At 43.2% G+C, this 15,550-nt stretch overlaps 1 protein-coding gene across 1 annotated transcript in view; it reads right to left on the minus strand.

Moving 5' to 3' along the window:
* Nucleotides 1–8,964: 8,964 nt before the first annotated feature.
* The window catches only part of LOC112401229 (ankyrin repeat domain-containing protein 6), a gene marked incomplete at its 3' end in the record, with an annotated part of 104,222 nt that continues 97,636 nt past the window's right edge, over nucleotides 8,965–15,550 (minus strand). Inside the window, exons 10-13 of the mRNA XM_024747323.1 lie at nucleotides 11,547–11,651; nucleotides 10,079–10,213; nucleotides 9,585–9,770; nucleotides 8,965–9,124 (exon numbers count right to left, since the gene is read on the minus strand). Coding sequence (XP_024603091.1) covers nucleotides 8,965–9,124; nucleotides 9,585–9,770; nucleotides 10,079–10,213; nucleotides 11,547–11,651 — 586 coding nt within the window. The remainder of the gene's footprint in view (nucleotides 9,125–9,584; nucleotides 9,771–10,078; nucleotides 10,214–11,546; nucleotides 11,652–15,550) is intronic.

Consider the following 15,550-nt stretch of genomic DNA (forward strand, 5'->3'; position numbering starts at 1 on the left):
AGTGAAATCAAGAAAACACTCCCATTTACCACTGCAACAAAAAGAATAAAATATCTAGGAATAAACCTACCTAAGGAGACAAAAGACCTGTACGCAGAAAATTATGAGACACCGGTGAAAGAAATTAAAGATGATACAAACAGATGGAGAGATATACCATGTTCTTGGATGGGAAGAATCAACATTGTGAAAATGACTCTACTACCCAAAGCAACCTACAGATTCAATGCAATCCCTATCAAACTACCACCGGCATTTTTCACAGAACTAGAACAAAAAATCTCACAATTTGTATGGAAACACAAAAGACCCCGAATAGCCAAAGCAATCTTGAGAACGAAAAACGGAGCTGGAGGAATCAGGCTCCCTGACTTCAGACTATACTACAAAGCTACAGTAATCAAGACAGTATGGTACTGGCACAGAACCAGAAATATAGATCAAAGGAACAGCATAGAAAGCCCAGAGATAAACCCACGCACATATGGTCACCTTACCTTTGATGAAGGAGGCAGGAATGTACAGTGGAGAAAGGACTGCCTCTTCAATAAATGGTGCTGGGAAAACTGGACAGGTACACGTAAAAGTAGGAGATTAGATCACTCGCTAACACCGTACACAAAAATAAGCTCAAAATGGATTAAAGACCTAAAGGTAAGGCCAGAAACTATCAAACTCTTGGAGGAAAACATAGGCAGAACACTCTATGACATAAATCACAGCAAGATCCTTTCTGACCCACCTCCTAGAGAAATGGAAATAAAAACAAAAATAAACAAATGGGACCTAACGAAACTTCAAAGCTTTTGCACAGCAAAGGAAACCCTAAACGAGACCAAAAGACAACCCTCGGAATGGGAGAAAACGTTTTCACATGGAGCAACTGACAAAGGATTAATCTCCAAAATTTACAAGCAGCTCATGCAGCTCAATAGCAAAAAAAACAAAACGACCCAATCCAAAAATGGGCAGAAGACCTCAATAGACATTTCTCCAAAGAAGATATACAGACTGCCAACACACACATGAAAGCATGCTCCACATCATTAATCAGTAGAGAAATGCAAATCAAAACTACAATGAGATATCATCTCACACCAGTCAGAAGGGCCATCATCCAAAAATCTAGAAACAGTAAATGCTGGACAGGGTGTGGAGAAAAGGGAACCCTCTTGCACTACTGCTGGGAATGTGAATCGGTACAGCCACGATGGAGAACAGTATGGAGGTTCCTTAGAAAACTACAAATAGAACTACCATATGACCCAGCAATCCCACTACTGGGCACATACCCTGAGAAAACCATAACTCAAAAGGAGTCGCGTACCAAAATGTTCATTGCAGCTCTATTTACAACAGCCCAGAGATGGAAACAACCTAAGTGTCCATCATCGCATGAATGGATGAAGAAGATGTGGCACATATATACAATGGAATAGTACTCAGCCGTAAAAAGAAACGAAATTGAGCTACTTGGAATGAGGTGGATGGACCTAGAGTCTGTCATACAGAGTGAAGTAAGTCAGAAAGAGAAAGACAAATGCCATATGCTAACACATATATAGGGAATTTAAGGGGAAAAGAATGTCATAGAGAACCTAGGGGTAAGATAGGAATAAAGACAGACCTACTAGAGAACGGACTTGAGGATATGGGGAGGGGGAAGAGTAAGCTGTGACAAAGTGACAGAGTGGCATGGACATATATACATAGATAGCTGGTGGGAAGCAGCCGCGTAGCACAGGGAGATCAGCTCGGTGCTTTGTGACCGCCTAATGCTTTGTGACCACCTGTAGGGGTGGCATAGGGAGGGTGGGAGCGAGGGAGACGCAAGAGGGAAGAGATATGGGAACATATGTATATGCATAACTGATTCACTTTGTTATGAAGCAGAAACTAACACAGAATTGTAAGCAATAATACTCCAAAAAGATGTTTAAAAAGAAAAAAATAGAATCTGCCTGCCAATTCAGGGCACACGGGTTCGAGCCCTGGTCCTGAAGATCCTACATGCCGCGGAGCAACTAAGCCTTTGCGCCACAACTACTAAGCCTGTGCTCTAGAGCCCATGCTCAGCAACAAAGAGTAACCCCTGCTCGCCACAACTAGAGAAAGCCTGCGTGCAGCAATGAAGACACAGCCAAAAATAAAAAATAGTAAAAAAAACAAGAAAAAAAACAAGAAAAACATTTTCCGAGAAATGAGAAAATCTGAATATGGATGGATATTATGCAATTAGTGTTAATTTTCTCAGATATGAAAATGGTACTGTGTTAGGAAGGAAAAAATCCTCATTCTTAGTCAATATGCTGTGGAGTACTTCGAGCTGACGGGTCAGGACAGTCTACAGCTAAATCTCAAACAGTTCAGCAAGAGAACAAATAGTGTTTGAGATAGACAAAGCAAACGTGGCAACACAGTAACAACTGGTTTAACCTAGGTGAAGAGTGAACAAGCATTCATTAAGCTATCATTTCAACTTTTCTGTATGTACGCTAACTTTCAAAATAAAGGTGGAAAAATAAAACAAGACAGACATAGTTATATTACTTTAGTGAACAGTGGGAAACGGGTGTAAAGCACACAGATATAAAAAGACTGGAAGGAAATAAACGCAAGTATTAATAGTGTTTTCTCATCATAATGGGCTGATAGGTGATTTTATTTTCCTTCCTAGTTTTCATATTTTTAAAAAATGCTCCATAATGGGTATATGTTATTTTTATAATCAGAAGCAATTTACACATGCTCCTAAAAAATTTTAAGTCAATGCCTTTTAAGGAATCACACATCATCTGGAAGATGGCGGAGTAGAAGGACTTGCTCGCACTCCCCTTTGCAAGAGCACCAGAATCACAATTAACTGCTGAACAATCATCAACAGGAAAACACAGGCACTTACCAAAAAGATACCGCACATCCAAAGACAAAGGAGAAGCCACAATGAGATGGTAGGAGGGGCGCAATCACAATAAAATCAAATCCCGTAACTGCTGGGTGGGTGACTCACTAACTGGAGAACACTTAGACCACAGAAGTCCACACACTGCAGTGAAGGTTCTGAGCCCCACCTCAGGCTTCCCAACCTGGGGGTCTGGCAATGGGAGGAGGAATTCCTAGAGAATCAGACTTTGAAAGCTAGTGGGATTTAACTGCAGGACTTCGACAAGACTGGGGGGAAACAGAGACTCCACTCTTGCAGGGCACACACAAAGTAGTGTGTGCATCAGGACCCAGTGTAAGGAGCAGTGACCACATAAGAGACTGAACCAGACCTAACCTGCTAGTGTTGGAGGGTCTCCTGCAGAGGTGCGGGGTAGCTGTGGCTCACTACAGGGACAAGGACACTGGCAGTAAAAGTTCTGGGAAGTACTCCTTGGAGTAAGCCCTCCCAGAGTCCGCCATTAGCCCCACCAAAGAACCCGGGTAGGTTCCACTGTTGGGTCGCCTCAGGCCAAACAACCAACAAGGAGGGAACCCAAACCTACCCATCAGCAGACAAGTGGATTAAAGTTTTACTGAGCTCTGCCCATCAGAGTAACACCCAGCTCTACCCACCACCAGTCCCTCCCATCAGGAAACTTGCACAAGCCTCTTAGATAGCCTCATCCACCAGAGGGCAGACAGAAGCAAGAAGAACTACAATTCTGCAGCCTGTGAAACAAAAACCACATTCGTAGAAAGACAGACAAGCTGAAGAGGTAGAGGGCTATGTATCAGATGAGGGAACAAGATAAAACCCCAGAAAAACACCTAAATGAAGTGGAGATAGGCAACCTTCCAGAAAAAGAATTCTGAATTATTATAAGGAAGATGATCCAGGACCTTGGAAAAAGAATGGAGGCAAAGATCGAGAAGATACAAGAAATGTTTAACAGAGATGAACAATACAATAACTGAAATGAAAAATACACGAGAAGGAATCAATAGCAGAAGAACTGAGGCAGAAGAACAGATAAGTGACCTGGAAGACAGAATGCTGGAATTCATTGCTGAACAGAATAAAGAAAAAAGAATGAAAAGAAATGAAGACAGCCTAAGGGACCTCTGGGACAACATTAAACACAACAACATTCACATTATAGAGATCCCAGAAGGAGAAGAGACAGAGAGAAAGGACCCGAGAAAACATTTCAAGAGATTATAGTCAAAAACTTCCCTAACGTGGGAAAGGAAATAGCCACCCAAGTCCAGGAAGCACAGAGTCCCATACAGGAGAAACCCAAGGAGAAACACGCCAAGACACATAGTAATCCAACTGGCAAAAATTAAAGACAAAGAAAAATTATTGAAAGCAGCAAAGGAAAAATGACAAATAACATACAAGGGAACTCCCATAAGGTTAACAGCTGATTTCTCAGCAGAAACTCTACAAGCCTGAATAGAGTGGCATGACATATTTAAAGTGATGAAAGGGAAAAAACTACAACCAAGATTACTCTATCCAGAAAGCATCTCATTCATTCAACGGAATGATTTAATGGAAAAATCAAAAGCGTTACACACAAGCAAAAGCTAAGAGAATTCAGCACCACCAAACCAGCTCTACAACAAATGCTAAAGGAACTTCTCTACGTGGGAAACACAAGAGAAGAAAAGGACCTACAAAAACATACCCAAAACGATTAAGAAAATGGTCATAGGAACATACATAGCAATAATTACCTTACACGTGAATGGATTAAATGCTCCAACCAAAAGACACAGGCTCGCTGAATGGATACGAAAACAAGACCCATATATGTGCTGTCTATAAGAGAACCCCTCAGACCTAGGGACACATACAGACTGAAAGCGAGGGGATGGAAAAAGATATTCCATGGAAATGGAAATCAAAAGAAAGCTGGAGTAGCAATACCTATGACAGATAAAAAAAAATAAAGAATGTTACAAGAGACAAGGAAGGACACTACATAATAAGCAAGGGATCAATCCAAGAAGAAGATATAACAGTTACAAATATATACGCACCCAACATAGGAGCACCTCAATACATAAGGCAACTGCTAAGAGCTATAAAAGAGGAAATCAACAGTAACAGAATAATAGTGGGGGACTTTAACACCTCACTTACACCAATGGACAGATCATCCAAACAGAAAATTAATAAGGAAACACAGGCTTTAAATGACACAAGAGACCAGATAGGTTTAATTGATATTTATAGGACATTCCATCCGAAGACAGCAGATTACACTTTCTTCTCAAGTGCGTACGGAATATTCTCCAGGATAGATCTCATCTAGGGTCACAAATCAAGCCTCAGTAAATTTAAGAAAACTGAAATCACATCAAGCATCTTTTCTGACCGCAACGTTCTGAGATTAGTATGAATTACAGGGACAAAAACATAAAAAACACAAACACATGGACACTAAACAATATGTTACTAAATAACCGATGGATCACTGAAGAAATCAAAGAGGAAATAAGAAAATACCTAGAGACAAATGACAATGAAAACACGATGATCCAAAACCTATGGGATGCAGCAAAAGCAGTTTTAAGAGGAAAGTTTATAGCAATACAAGGCTACCTCAAAAAACAAGAAAAATCTCAAACAATCTAACCTTACACCTAAAGGAACTAGAGAAAGAAGAACAAACAAAACCCAAAGTTAGCAGAAGGAAAGAAATCATAAAGATCAGAGCAGAAATAAATGAAATAGAAACAAAGAAAACAGTATCAAAGATCAATAAAACTAAAAGCTGGTTCTTTGAGAAGATGAACATAATTGATAATCCATTAGCCAGACTCATCAAGAAAAAGAAGGAGAGGACTCAAATCAATAAAATTAGAAATGAAAAAGGAGCAGTTACGACAGACACCGCACAAATACAAAGCATCCTAAGAGACTACTACAAGCAACTCTATGCTAATAAAATGGACAACCTGGAAGAAATGGACAAATTCTTAGAAAGATAAACCTTCCAAGACTAAACCAGGAAGAAATAGAAAATATGAACAGACCAATTACATGAAATTGAAACTGTGATTAAAAATCTTCCAACAAACAAAAGTCCAGGTCCAGATGGCTTCACAGGTGAATTCTATCACACATTTAGAGGAGAGCTAACAGCACCCATCCTTCTCAAACTCTTCCAAAATATAGCAGAGGGAGGAACACTCCCAAACTCATTCTATGAGGCCACCATCACCCTGATACCAAAACCAGACAAAGATACTACAAAAAAAAAAATTACAGACCAATACCACTGATGAATATAGATGCAAAAATCCTCAACAAAACATTAGCAAACAGAATCCAACAACCCATTAAAAGGATCATACACCATGATCAAGTGGGATTTATCCCAGGGATGCAAGGATTCTCCAATATATGCAAATCAATCAATGTGATACACCATATTAACAAACTATAGAAGAAAAACCATATGATCATCTCCATAGATGCACAAAAAGCTTCTGACAAAATTCAACACCGATTTATGATAAAAACTCTACAGAAAGTGGGCACAGAGGGAACCTACCTCAACATAACAAAGGCCATATACGACAAACCCACAGCAAACATCATTCACAATGGTGAAAAACTGAAAGCATTTCCTCCAAGATCAGGAACAAGACAAGGATGTCCCACTCTCACCACTATTACTGAACATAGTATTGTAAGTCCTAGCCACAGCAATCAGAGAAGAAAAAGAAATAAAAGGAATACAAATTGGAAAAGAAGTAAGGTTGTCACTGTTTGCAGATGACATGATACTATTATACATAGAGAATCCTAAAGATGCCACCAGAAAACTACTAGAGCTAATCAATGAATTTGGTAAAGTTGCAGGATACAGAATTAATGCACAGAAATCTCTGGCATTTCTATACACTAATGATGAAAAATCTGAAAAAGAAATTAAGGAAACACTCCCATTTACCACTGCAACAAAAAGAATAGAATACCTAGGAATAAACCTATCTAGGAAGAAAAAAGAACTGTATGCAGAAAACTATATGACACTGAGATGAAAGGAATTAAAGATGATACAAACAGATGGAGAGATATACCACCTTCTTGGATTGGAAAAATCAATATTATGAAAATGACTACATTACCCAAAGCAATCTACAGACTCAATGCAATCCCTATCAAATTACCAATGGCATTTTTTTTACAGAACTAGAAGAAAAAAACTTCAAATTTGTATGGAGACACAAAACACCCCGAACACCCAAAGCGTTCCTGGGGGGCAAAAAACGGAGCTGGAGGAATCAGACTCCCTGACTTCAGCCTATACTACAAAGCTACAGTAATCAAGACAATGCGGTACTGGCACAAAAACAGAAATATAGATCAATGGAACAGGATAGAAAGCCCAACATTACCCAAAGCAATCTACAGACTCAATGCAATCCCTATCAAATTACCAATGGCATTTTTTTTACAGAGCTAGAAGAAAAAAACTTTAAATTTGTATGGAGACACAAAACACCCCGAACACCCAAAGCGTTCCTGGGGGGCAAAAAACGGAGCTGGAGGAATCAGACTCCCTGACTTCAGACTATACTACAAAGCTACAGTAATCAAGACAATATGGTACTGGCACAAAAACAGAAATATAGATCAATGGAACAGGATAGAAAGCCCAGAGATAAACCCATGCACCTATGGTCAACTAATCTATGACAAAGGAGGCAAGGATATACAATGGAGAAAAGACAGTCTCTTCAATAAGTGGTGCTGGGAAAACTGGACAGCTACATGTAAAAGAATGAAATTAGAACACTCCCTAACACCATACACAAAAGTAAACTCAAAATGGATTAGAGACCTAAATGTAAGACCAGACACTATAAAACTCTTAGAGGAAAACATAGGAAGAACACTCTTTGACATAAATCACAGCAAGATCTTTTTTGATCCACCTCCTAGAGTAATGGAAATAATAACGAAAAAAAACAAATGGGACCTAATGAAACTTAAAAGCTTTTGCACAGCAAAGGAAACTACAAACAAGATGAAAAGACAATCCTCAGAATGGGAGAAAATATCTGTAAACAACTAACAATGGATTAATCTCCAAAATATACAAGCAGCTCATGCAGCTCAATATCAAAAAAACAACCCAATCCAAAAATAGGAAGACCTAAATAGATATTTCTCCAAAGAAGATATACAGACTGCCAACAAACACATGAAAGGATGCTCAACATCACTTATCATTAGAGAAATGCAAATCAGAGAGGGTGTGGAGAAAAGGGAACCCTCTTGCACTGTTGGTGGGAATGTAAATTGATACAGCCACTATGGAGAACAGTATGGAGGTTCCTTAAAAAACTGAAAATAGAATTACCATATGACCCAGCAATCCCACTACTGGGCATATACCCAGAGAAAACCATAATTCAAAAAGACACATGCACCCCAATGTTCATTGCAGCACTGTTTATAATAGCCAGGACATGGATGCAACCTAGATGACCATCGACAGATGAATGGATAAAGAAGATGTGGTGCATTACAATGGAATATTACTCAGCCATAAAAAGGAATGAAATTGGGTCATTTGTAGAGACGTGGATGGATCTAGAGACTGTCATACAGAGTGAAGTAAATCAGAAAGAGAAAAACAAATATCGTATATTAACGCATGTATGTGGAACGTAGAAAAATGGTAAAGATGAACCAGTTTGCAGGGCAGAAATAGAGACACAGATGTAGAGAACAAACGTATGGACACAAAGGGGGGAAAGCGGCAGGAGGGTGGGGTCGTGGTGGGATGAACTGGGAGATTGGGATTGACGTGTATACACTAATATGTATAAAATAGGTAACTAATAAGAACCTGCTGTATAAGAAATAAAATTAGGAAAAAAAAAAGAAATCACAGGTCTCTTTCCCTGACAGCCTGCCCGACATGCTCAGGGCAGAGTCTGCAGAACAGAAAGGTGTGCTGAGGTCTGATTTCATTTTCTGCCAGGACACCACGCCATGAGAAGGATGGCAACCGCTTACTTGGTGCTGGGTCTTATTCTCCATGTGCCCCAGCTTCGTGTTCATCTTATCCTGAACTGACACCAGCTCTGCTTTGATCTCCTCCACAGTTGCCTCCAACTGATTCTCCAGCTTGTTGATCAGGGGTTCACATCGACAGCCATTTATTGGTGCCTAAGAGGGAAGCCAAAAAGGAATCAATCCAAGTCGTTCGTTCCTTCTGAAAACATGTGTCTGTCAGTACACCAGGGGACCACACGTGATGGAGGAGACTCATCCCTGTGGTAACTTTGGACTGACAGGCCAAGCCTTGGCTCTGTAGATGTTAAGAAGATTCAGAGAGTGTAACATACGGTCCCAGTCCTCAAGCTGCTTTTATCCACTACCCGGCCTCAAGGTTATCTATGCAGTACCTAAGGATGGTGCAGAGAGCTTTGTAACATCCCTGTGCTCTCCAGGCCTATGTGGCAGGAGGGTACTGCACAGTTTAGGTGGGGAGGGCCAGCTGGCTTATCTTCAAAGCTCATGCCTTCTGTAGTCACCGCTGAAAGTGGACATTAACCCCCAGCAACAGGGTTACACAGACACCTCGCTTACAGCCTACAGTCCTGCCCTGACAGGGCCCGGCAGGTACCTGCATCACTTTGCCGTCCTTGCCCCGGTACAGCGTGTACAGCTGGTACGCTCTGAACTCGTGGGGGGCACCTGGGGGTGAACAGTGATGCCTGGGCCTCTTTTTAGGGTGACTGTGAGTGTGCGAGCTCTTCTGCTGTCCAGGCTGCTGGTCTGCTGGTGGGGTGGGGTCAGAAAACGCTGACGCCTGTGGGAGAGAAGGCGACAGCCACCCTGAGCGCCGTGACATCTGCAAGCCTGATGCCCAGCCGGCGGCTCCCGTCTGGCCCGCCTTGCTAGTCTCTCAGCGTTCTACGCCAGGTATGTGTCAAAAGAGTTGTACCAGCATGCTTACCTTGTGTCCACAGCCGGCCAGGGCCGATTTCTGTGCTCTGGCTCCAAACCAGCAAGCAAGCCAAGTGCAGTGGCTTTTTAGCTGCGGGGCATGACGCTATCCCAGGGCCCTCCGCCAGCCCTCCTCCCAGCCCTCTTGGCAGCTCTCACGTGCCTCCTGACCTTGGGCCTTGACTTTTTCTGCCTGTTGTCCTTTGCTCTGGGCTCCGGGGAGGCAGACAGGAAATCTTCTCTGGACTCTTCTTTTCTGGGTACAGCCTGTTCACTGCTATGGGTGTCTCCTGCTGAGACACTTCCCTACAGAGGAAAAAAAGCCCAGAAACCTCTTCTCCTTGATTCCCCCAGCCTTTTTCAATAATGGCAAAAAATTTCCCAGCCTCCATCCACTAAAGGACCCCTGGGAATCTTTTCCAATGACAAATTTCAGACATAGGAAGCACTGCTTGGTGGTTTTAACTGAACACCTGTGCTTTTCCTGGTAAGTTGAATGTTTGGTTTTTCATTTATTAGGTGCCAAACTAGATATTGCCTTGGGTCTAACTCTATGTTCTGCAACTTTAGGAACGCAGTACACACAAAACACCTCAGCATTAGAGATTTTTTTGGTCTTTTACATTTTAACAAAAAGACAACGCCACTCATTCTTTGATCTTGGACGCTCACAATTCACAGAGGAGAGTGAGAACCTTCTGAAATGAAAAAAAAAAATCACTTTTCTGGTCCTTGTGAGAACTTTTACAAGTTAATATGTACAATTCACACACAGGAACCAATGCGAGTTACAATGCCTTAACCCTGGAAACTGGTAAGATTTTCAAACAGAGAGAAAAACAAATAATTGGTATAAAATTTTATGTGCCAGAAGTTGTCTCTATATCCTAGTCTTCTTCCTGGGAGAGTTGAAAGGCATGGTTCACTCCAGGGCTGCCGTGCACAGCTGTGCAAGCTGTTCACTGCACAAAGGCACCTAGCCGAGGGCGTGAGTGGGGCTGAGGGAGCTGAAGTCCACCTTGGGCTCTATTCGCCATACGTGCCCTGTGCTAGGCTGGTCTGCCCAGGAGGCAACTTTTTCTAATTTGCACAGAGGAGCCGTATGGGCTAGCACAGCCTCTGTTCACTCCCTAAGCGGAAGGAGAGGCAACAAGCTACGCCACTGGTCCTCCAACTGTAGTCCACATTGGCATCACCTGGAGGGCTTGTTCAAACACAGATTGCTGGGCCCTACCCCAGAGTTTCTGATCCAGTGGGTCTGGGGTGAGGCCCCCAGATTTGCATTTCTACCAAGGCTCCAGGTGACAAGGTTTTCACATTTTGAAAACCTCTGCTCTACACGATGAAGGGTGTGGTGCCAGAGAGGCTGTGCTGTCCACATGGAAGCAACAAGGCCACGGATGCACAGGGCTCGCAAATACAGCCACACAGGGTGCTAGAAAAGATGGGTGGCGTGAGAGTACACGGCCTGAAATCGTGGAGAGGAGAAGACAAGAGGCTAGAAGGAAAGACGGACAAGATTTGAAGGACCCCGAGGAAAGGAGAGACAGAGGAGGGCCCGGCAGCCGCCAGACGGGCCCGGAGGAGGCAGGGAGACAGTTTCCCACCCTGGCAGTGGGCGGGAGGGCTATCCCCCCACCTTGCTTTGTGCCACATCATCTCTCGGCACAGACTGAGCTCTCCTCTCTTCCTTGAGCCTCTCTCTCTTTTTCCTCAGGCTTCGCCCACGACTGAAGCGCAAGACCTGAAGGAGGCAAGAGGCATCGTTACAAACCACTGGTGTGCGCGGACCTAATGGAGCCTCCAGCTGAGCAGGGGGAGACCAGGCGTTCACATCAAACAAGCGCCTCTAGACCACCCACTATGCCTCCTACATCCTGTGCTGGGCGCTTAGGGTCCCAGAGACGGCAGGACATCGTTCCTGACCTTGAGCTCACAGTCTAGGACAGCAACACTAACAGGCACTTAGCGATGGGCCAGGGCGTCCACGTAGGTGTGAGCAGGCCGTGCACGGCTCAGCTCCAGGGAGCATGGCTCACACAGACTAGGATGTGAACGGTGTCCCCTGGAGTTGTGCGACACAGCAGCCCTGTGCCAGGTACGGTCTATCTTGGGACACTGGACCTGATGTAGCCCATCAGATTTTCTCTTGGCCAAACCGTATCCAAGTCATATTCAAACATAACTTTAATTCAAGCCTAACTGAGATGTACCTGTGAGCCATGGTACCAACCACAGGGCAGGAGTCTCTTCCCCCAAAAGAAGGCTGTGGTCTGCCCCTTCGAGGGCAGAGAGGTGGAATGGACATAGGCAAGTACACGTGGGATCCCACAGGCCCAGAGGAGCCCAGCAGCAGCTAGCTGGGGATCTTCAGGCAAGTGACTTGACCTCTCTGTGCTCTTCTCAACGTGAGAATGGGGAGCTGCCGGAATTAACCGAGACAACGTAGGTGGCCGCCGCGCCTTGGACCAGTGGTCCCTGGGAGTGTCTCCACCTGCCTGGGGGCCTTAGAGTGCTAGGCTGGCAGAGATGGTTAATCACGGAGTGCAGACCTGTGCGCTGGTGGAAACCTGCAATCCCTGGCTCAGGTCCACACCCTTCTCCTCCAGACTCCCTACTCCTAGCTCCAGGGTTCACCCCCCTTACAAAACCCAAGGGGGTACAGACGGTGAAAGCCCTTTCAAGGCCACACTATCTTTCTGCAATAAAACAATATTTTACTGTCTTCTTATATAGATAGATAAGGGCTCTCTGAAGTTCAGCCTAGTGTTTTGCATCTCAATGTCAGACTTCCTCCTTGTGTTCATTAAATTCAAGTGACACATTAGAGGACAAAAAAATCCTCCACGGGCAGTGGGTACCTCCTAAATGGAGAATTCCTGACAATACCTGCCTGCAGCTGAACCGGATTTTTGAATTATATACTCATCCCCTAAAGCCAGCAGTTCTGGAAGTGTCCAGGGACCTGAGTCCGTGAGGTTAAGATTATTTTCATAATATTACAACAACATTGGCGTTTTTCATGCTCTTTCTCTCATGAGTGTACTGTGTTTGCCAGAAGCTACGTCAGTGACATTACAGACTGCATGCAGCAATAAAAGATGACAGAATTCTAAGACAGTAAGGACGTGAGCAAACAATGTCAAACAATGCTACTCTTCTCATTTCTGTTTTGAAAAAGTTCTTTTTCACAAAATGATGCTATTTATGTTGCTACAAAATGGACTTATTTTTAAATGAATATCTTTAATATTTCTAAATTTTATTTTCAAATACGGTAATTACTGACAGATATAAACTCACATAAACAGAGCTCTTTATGGGCCTCCGTAATATTTAAGGAAGTAAAAGGGTCCTTAGACCAAAAAAGGTCTGAGAACCAAGGTCCTCAGCTAAATTTTAGACTCAGTAAGAAGTCGAGTCTGATGAAGGGTAGTAAGGCCCGTTGCTCATCTGCTTTATAGACACTTAGGACAGGACACAGCTCCAGAATCAGCCTGAAATTCACTTTCCAAAGCATTTGTGAACCACGTCAATCAAAAATAAGAAGTAACACTCACTTCACCCAAACACAAAGTAATCAGAAAAATTCCCACCATAGACCATGTTATTAGCCAATGAAAATAACTCTGCATGGCTCCCAGCCTTTCTCAAGCCATCCACCAAATGTACCATCATCAATCTTTCCCACTTCACAGAAATCAGGAAATATTGATCTTAAGGCCTCGGAAAGAAGTATCCTCTTAGTACTGCTGTGAACCATCGAAATCCATGGTCAACTAAAGTGCCAAGGCAAGGGAATTTCTCGTTTCAGACAAGACCATTTCTATAACCACAGATCAACAGGACAGTATGCATGCAATTTTATGCATATTCCAAAGCTTTTTCTTTGCACTGAAAATAAGGGTTAGTATGTACAATCATGTAAAAAAACAAAAACTTAAAAAATATCCTATTTATTTGCTGTTCAATATGGGTGTGGAAAAACTAGCTTAAGTCATTTTTTTTTTTTAATGGAAATGCTAAAGGAGAACCACACAGGAAAATAGTCCACAAGACAGCTTTATCCCTGGGAATCGAGATTCCTGGGCTCTGGAAGATAAATGACAGGCAGGTTAAAGGCACATCAATCCTCGTGCGCCGGAGGACCCTCCATCCCACAAGACTTGATGATCCTCACGTGGCTGAGCACGGAGCCAGCTGTCCATCAAACTGCCAGGCACTGAAATGCCAGGTAACTAACGGATTCTGACACTTATATAGCACCCTGTCTTTTTTTTTTTTTTTTTTTTTTTTTTTGCGGTACACGGGCCTCTCACTGTTGTGGCCTCTCCCATTGCGGAGCACAGGCTCCGGACGCGCAGGCTCAGCGGCCATGGCTCACGGGCCCAGCCGCTCCGCGGTATGTGGGATCTTCCCAGACTGGGACACAAACCCACGTCCCCTGCATCGGCAGGCGGACTCTCAACCACTGCGCCACCAGGGAAGCCCCCCGACCGTGCCCCTTTTGATCTGAAAGAGACTAGCTTTTTTTTTTTTTAATCAGGATTCCGAGAGGTGATTCTGCTGAGGATTTGTTTGCAAACAGCTAGGCAGAGGTGGAGCCTTTTTCCAAAGGAGCACCCGACTCACACCTGTCAGGGGCTCTGTGGATTTTCAGAGCTCACTGAGAAGGACCTTCTCCACGGGCAAGAGGGTGATTGATTTTGCAAGAAACAAAAATCTTAACCATTTCCAGAAACTGCTAGTTATATCAGGCATGTTTTTAAAACTTAAATGGAATCAAGGCTGTGCAGAACCCCAGGCTGCCTGAGATTGGGCCATGGTGCAGCAGGCTGGGGTCCGGACTCTCCCTCTGGCTCCCTAAGACTTTGTCTTCCTGCAGCATTAGCCAGAATAAGGTGGAAAACCAATCAGTGTTTGCTGTAAGGTAAGAGACTAGCTCTAACTGGGAAATAACCTAAATGTCTAACATTAAGGAAATGGTTTAACAAGATACTGAACAGCAACCAAAGAAAGAATATTATGCTTCCACTGTGATAAATAACTGTAAAGACTACAGAACAGTTTCCTATTACACTTAGGATAAAGGGCATAATACCAAAGAGTATATACATTGTGGACACAACTATATACAAATTATGTGTCTGTGGAAGGTACTATAAACAGTTATTTCAGGGTACTAAAATTATAAATAGCTTATAAATCATCCCTATTAAATTTCTTTGTGACTTAGATCGTTTCAACCTCAAGTAAGATATCAGTCATCTTCTTAAATTGAATGATGGCCAATATACCACTATTTAATAAAAAATGAGAAAACTATACGGTACTCAACTGCCTCTAGTGGACATTTACGGCTTTGTCTGCCCAGATGGATGCCTCATCCCACCTCTGTCTGGGAAATACTTCTCTTCTAACCACGTGGTCAAACGGATGCCACCATCTTCCTGAAGCACCTCTGCCCCACCTGTTCCGGGCATTTGCCCCAAGCTCGCCAATCACGATCTTCTCCTATGTTTTACCGTTTTTATTTATTTTTTGGCCGTGCTGCACTCCATGTGGGCTTTTACTTCCCTGACCAGGGATTGAACCCATGCCCCCTGCACTGGAAGCACTGAGTTTTAAACCACTGGACCACCA

The sequence above is a fragment of the Neophocaena asiaeorientalis genome, unplaced genomic scaffold (genome assembly GCF_003031525.2).
Source record: "Neophocaena asiaeorientalis asiaeorientalis breed wild unplaced genomic scaffold, Neophocaena_asiaeorientalis_V1.1 scaffold161, whole genome shotgun sequence".
Classification (NCBI taxonomy): Eukaryota; Metazoa; Chordata; class Mammalia; order Artiodactyla; family Phocoenidae; genus Neophocaena; species Neophocaena asiaeorientalis.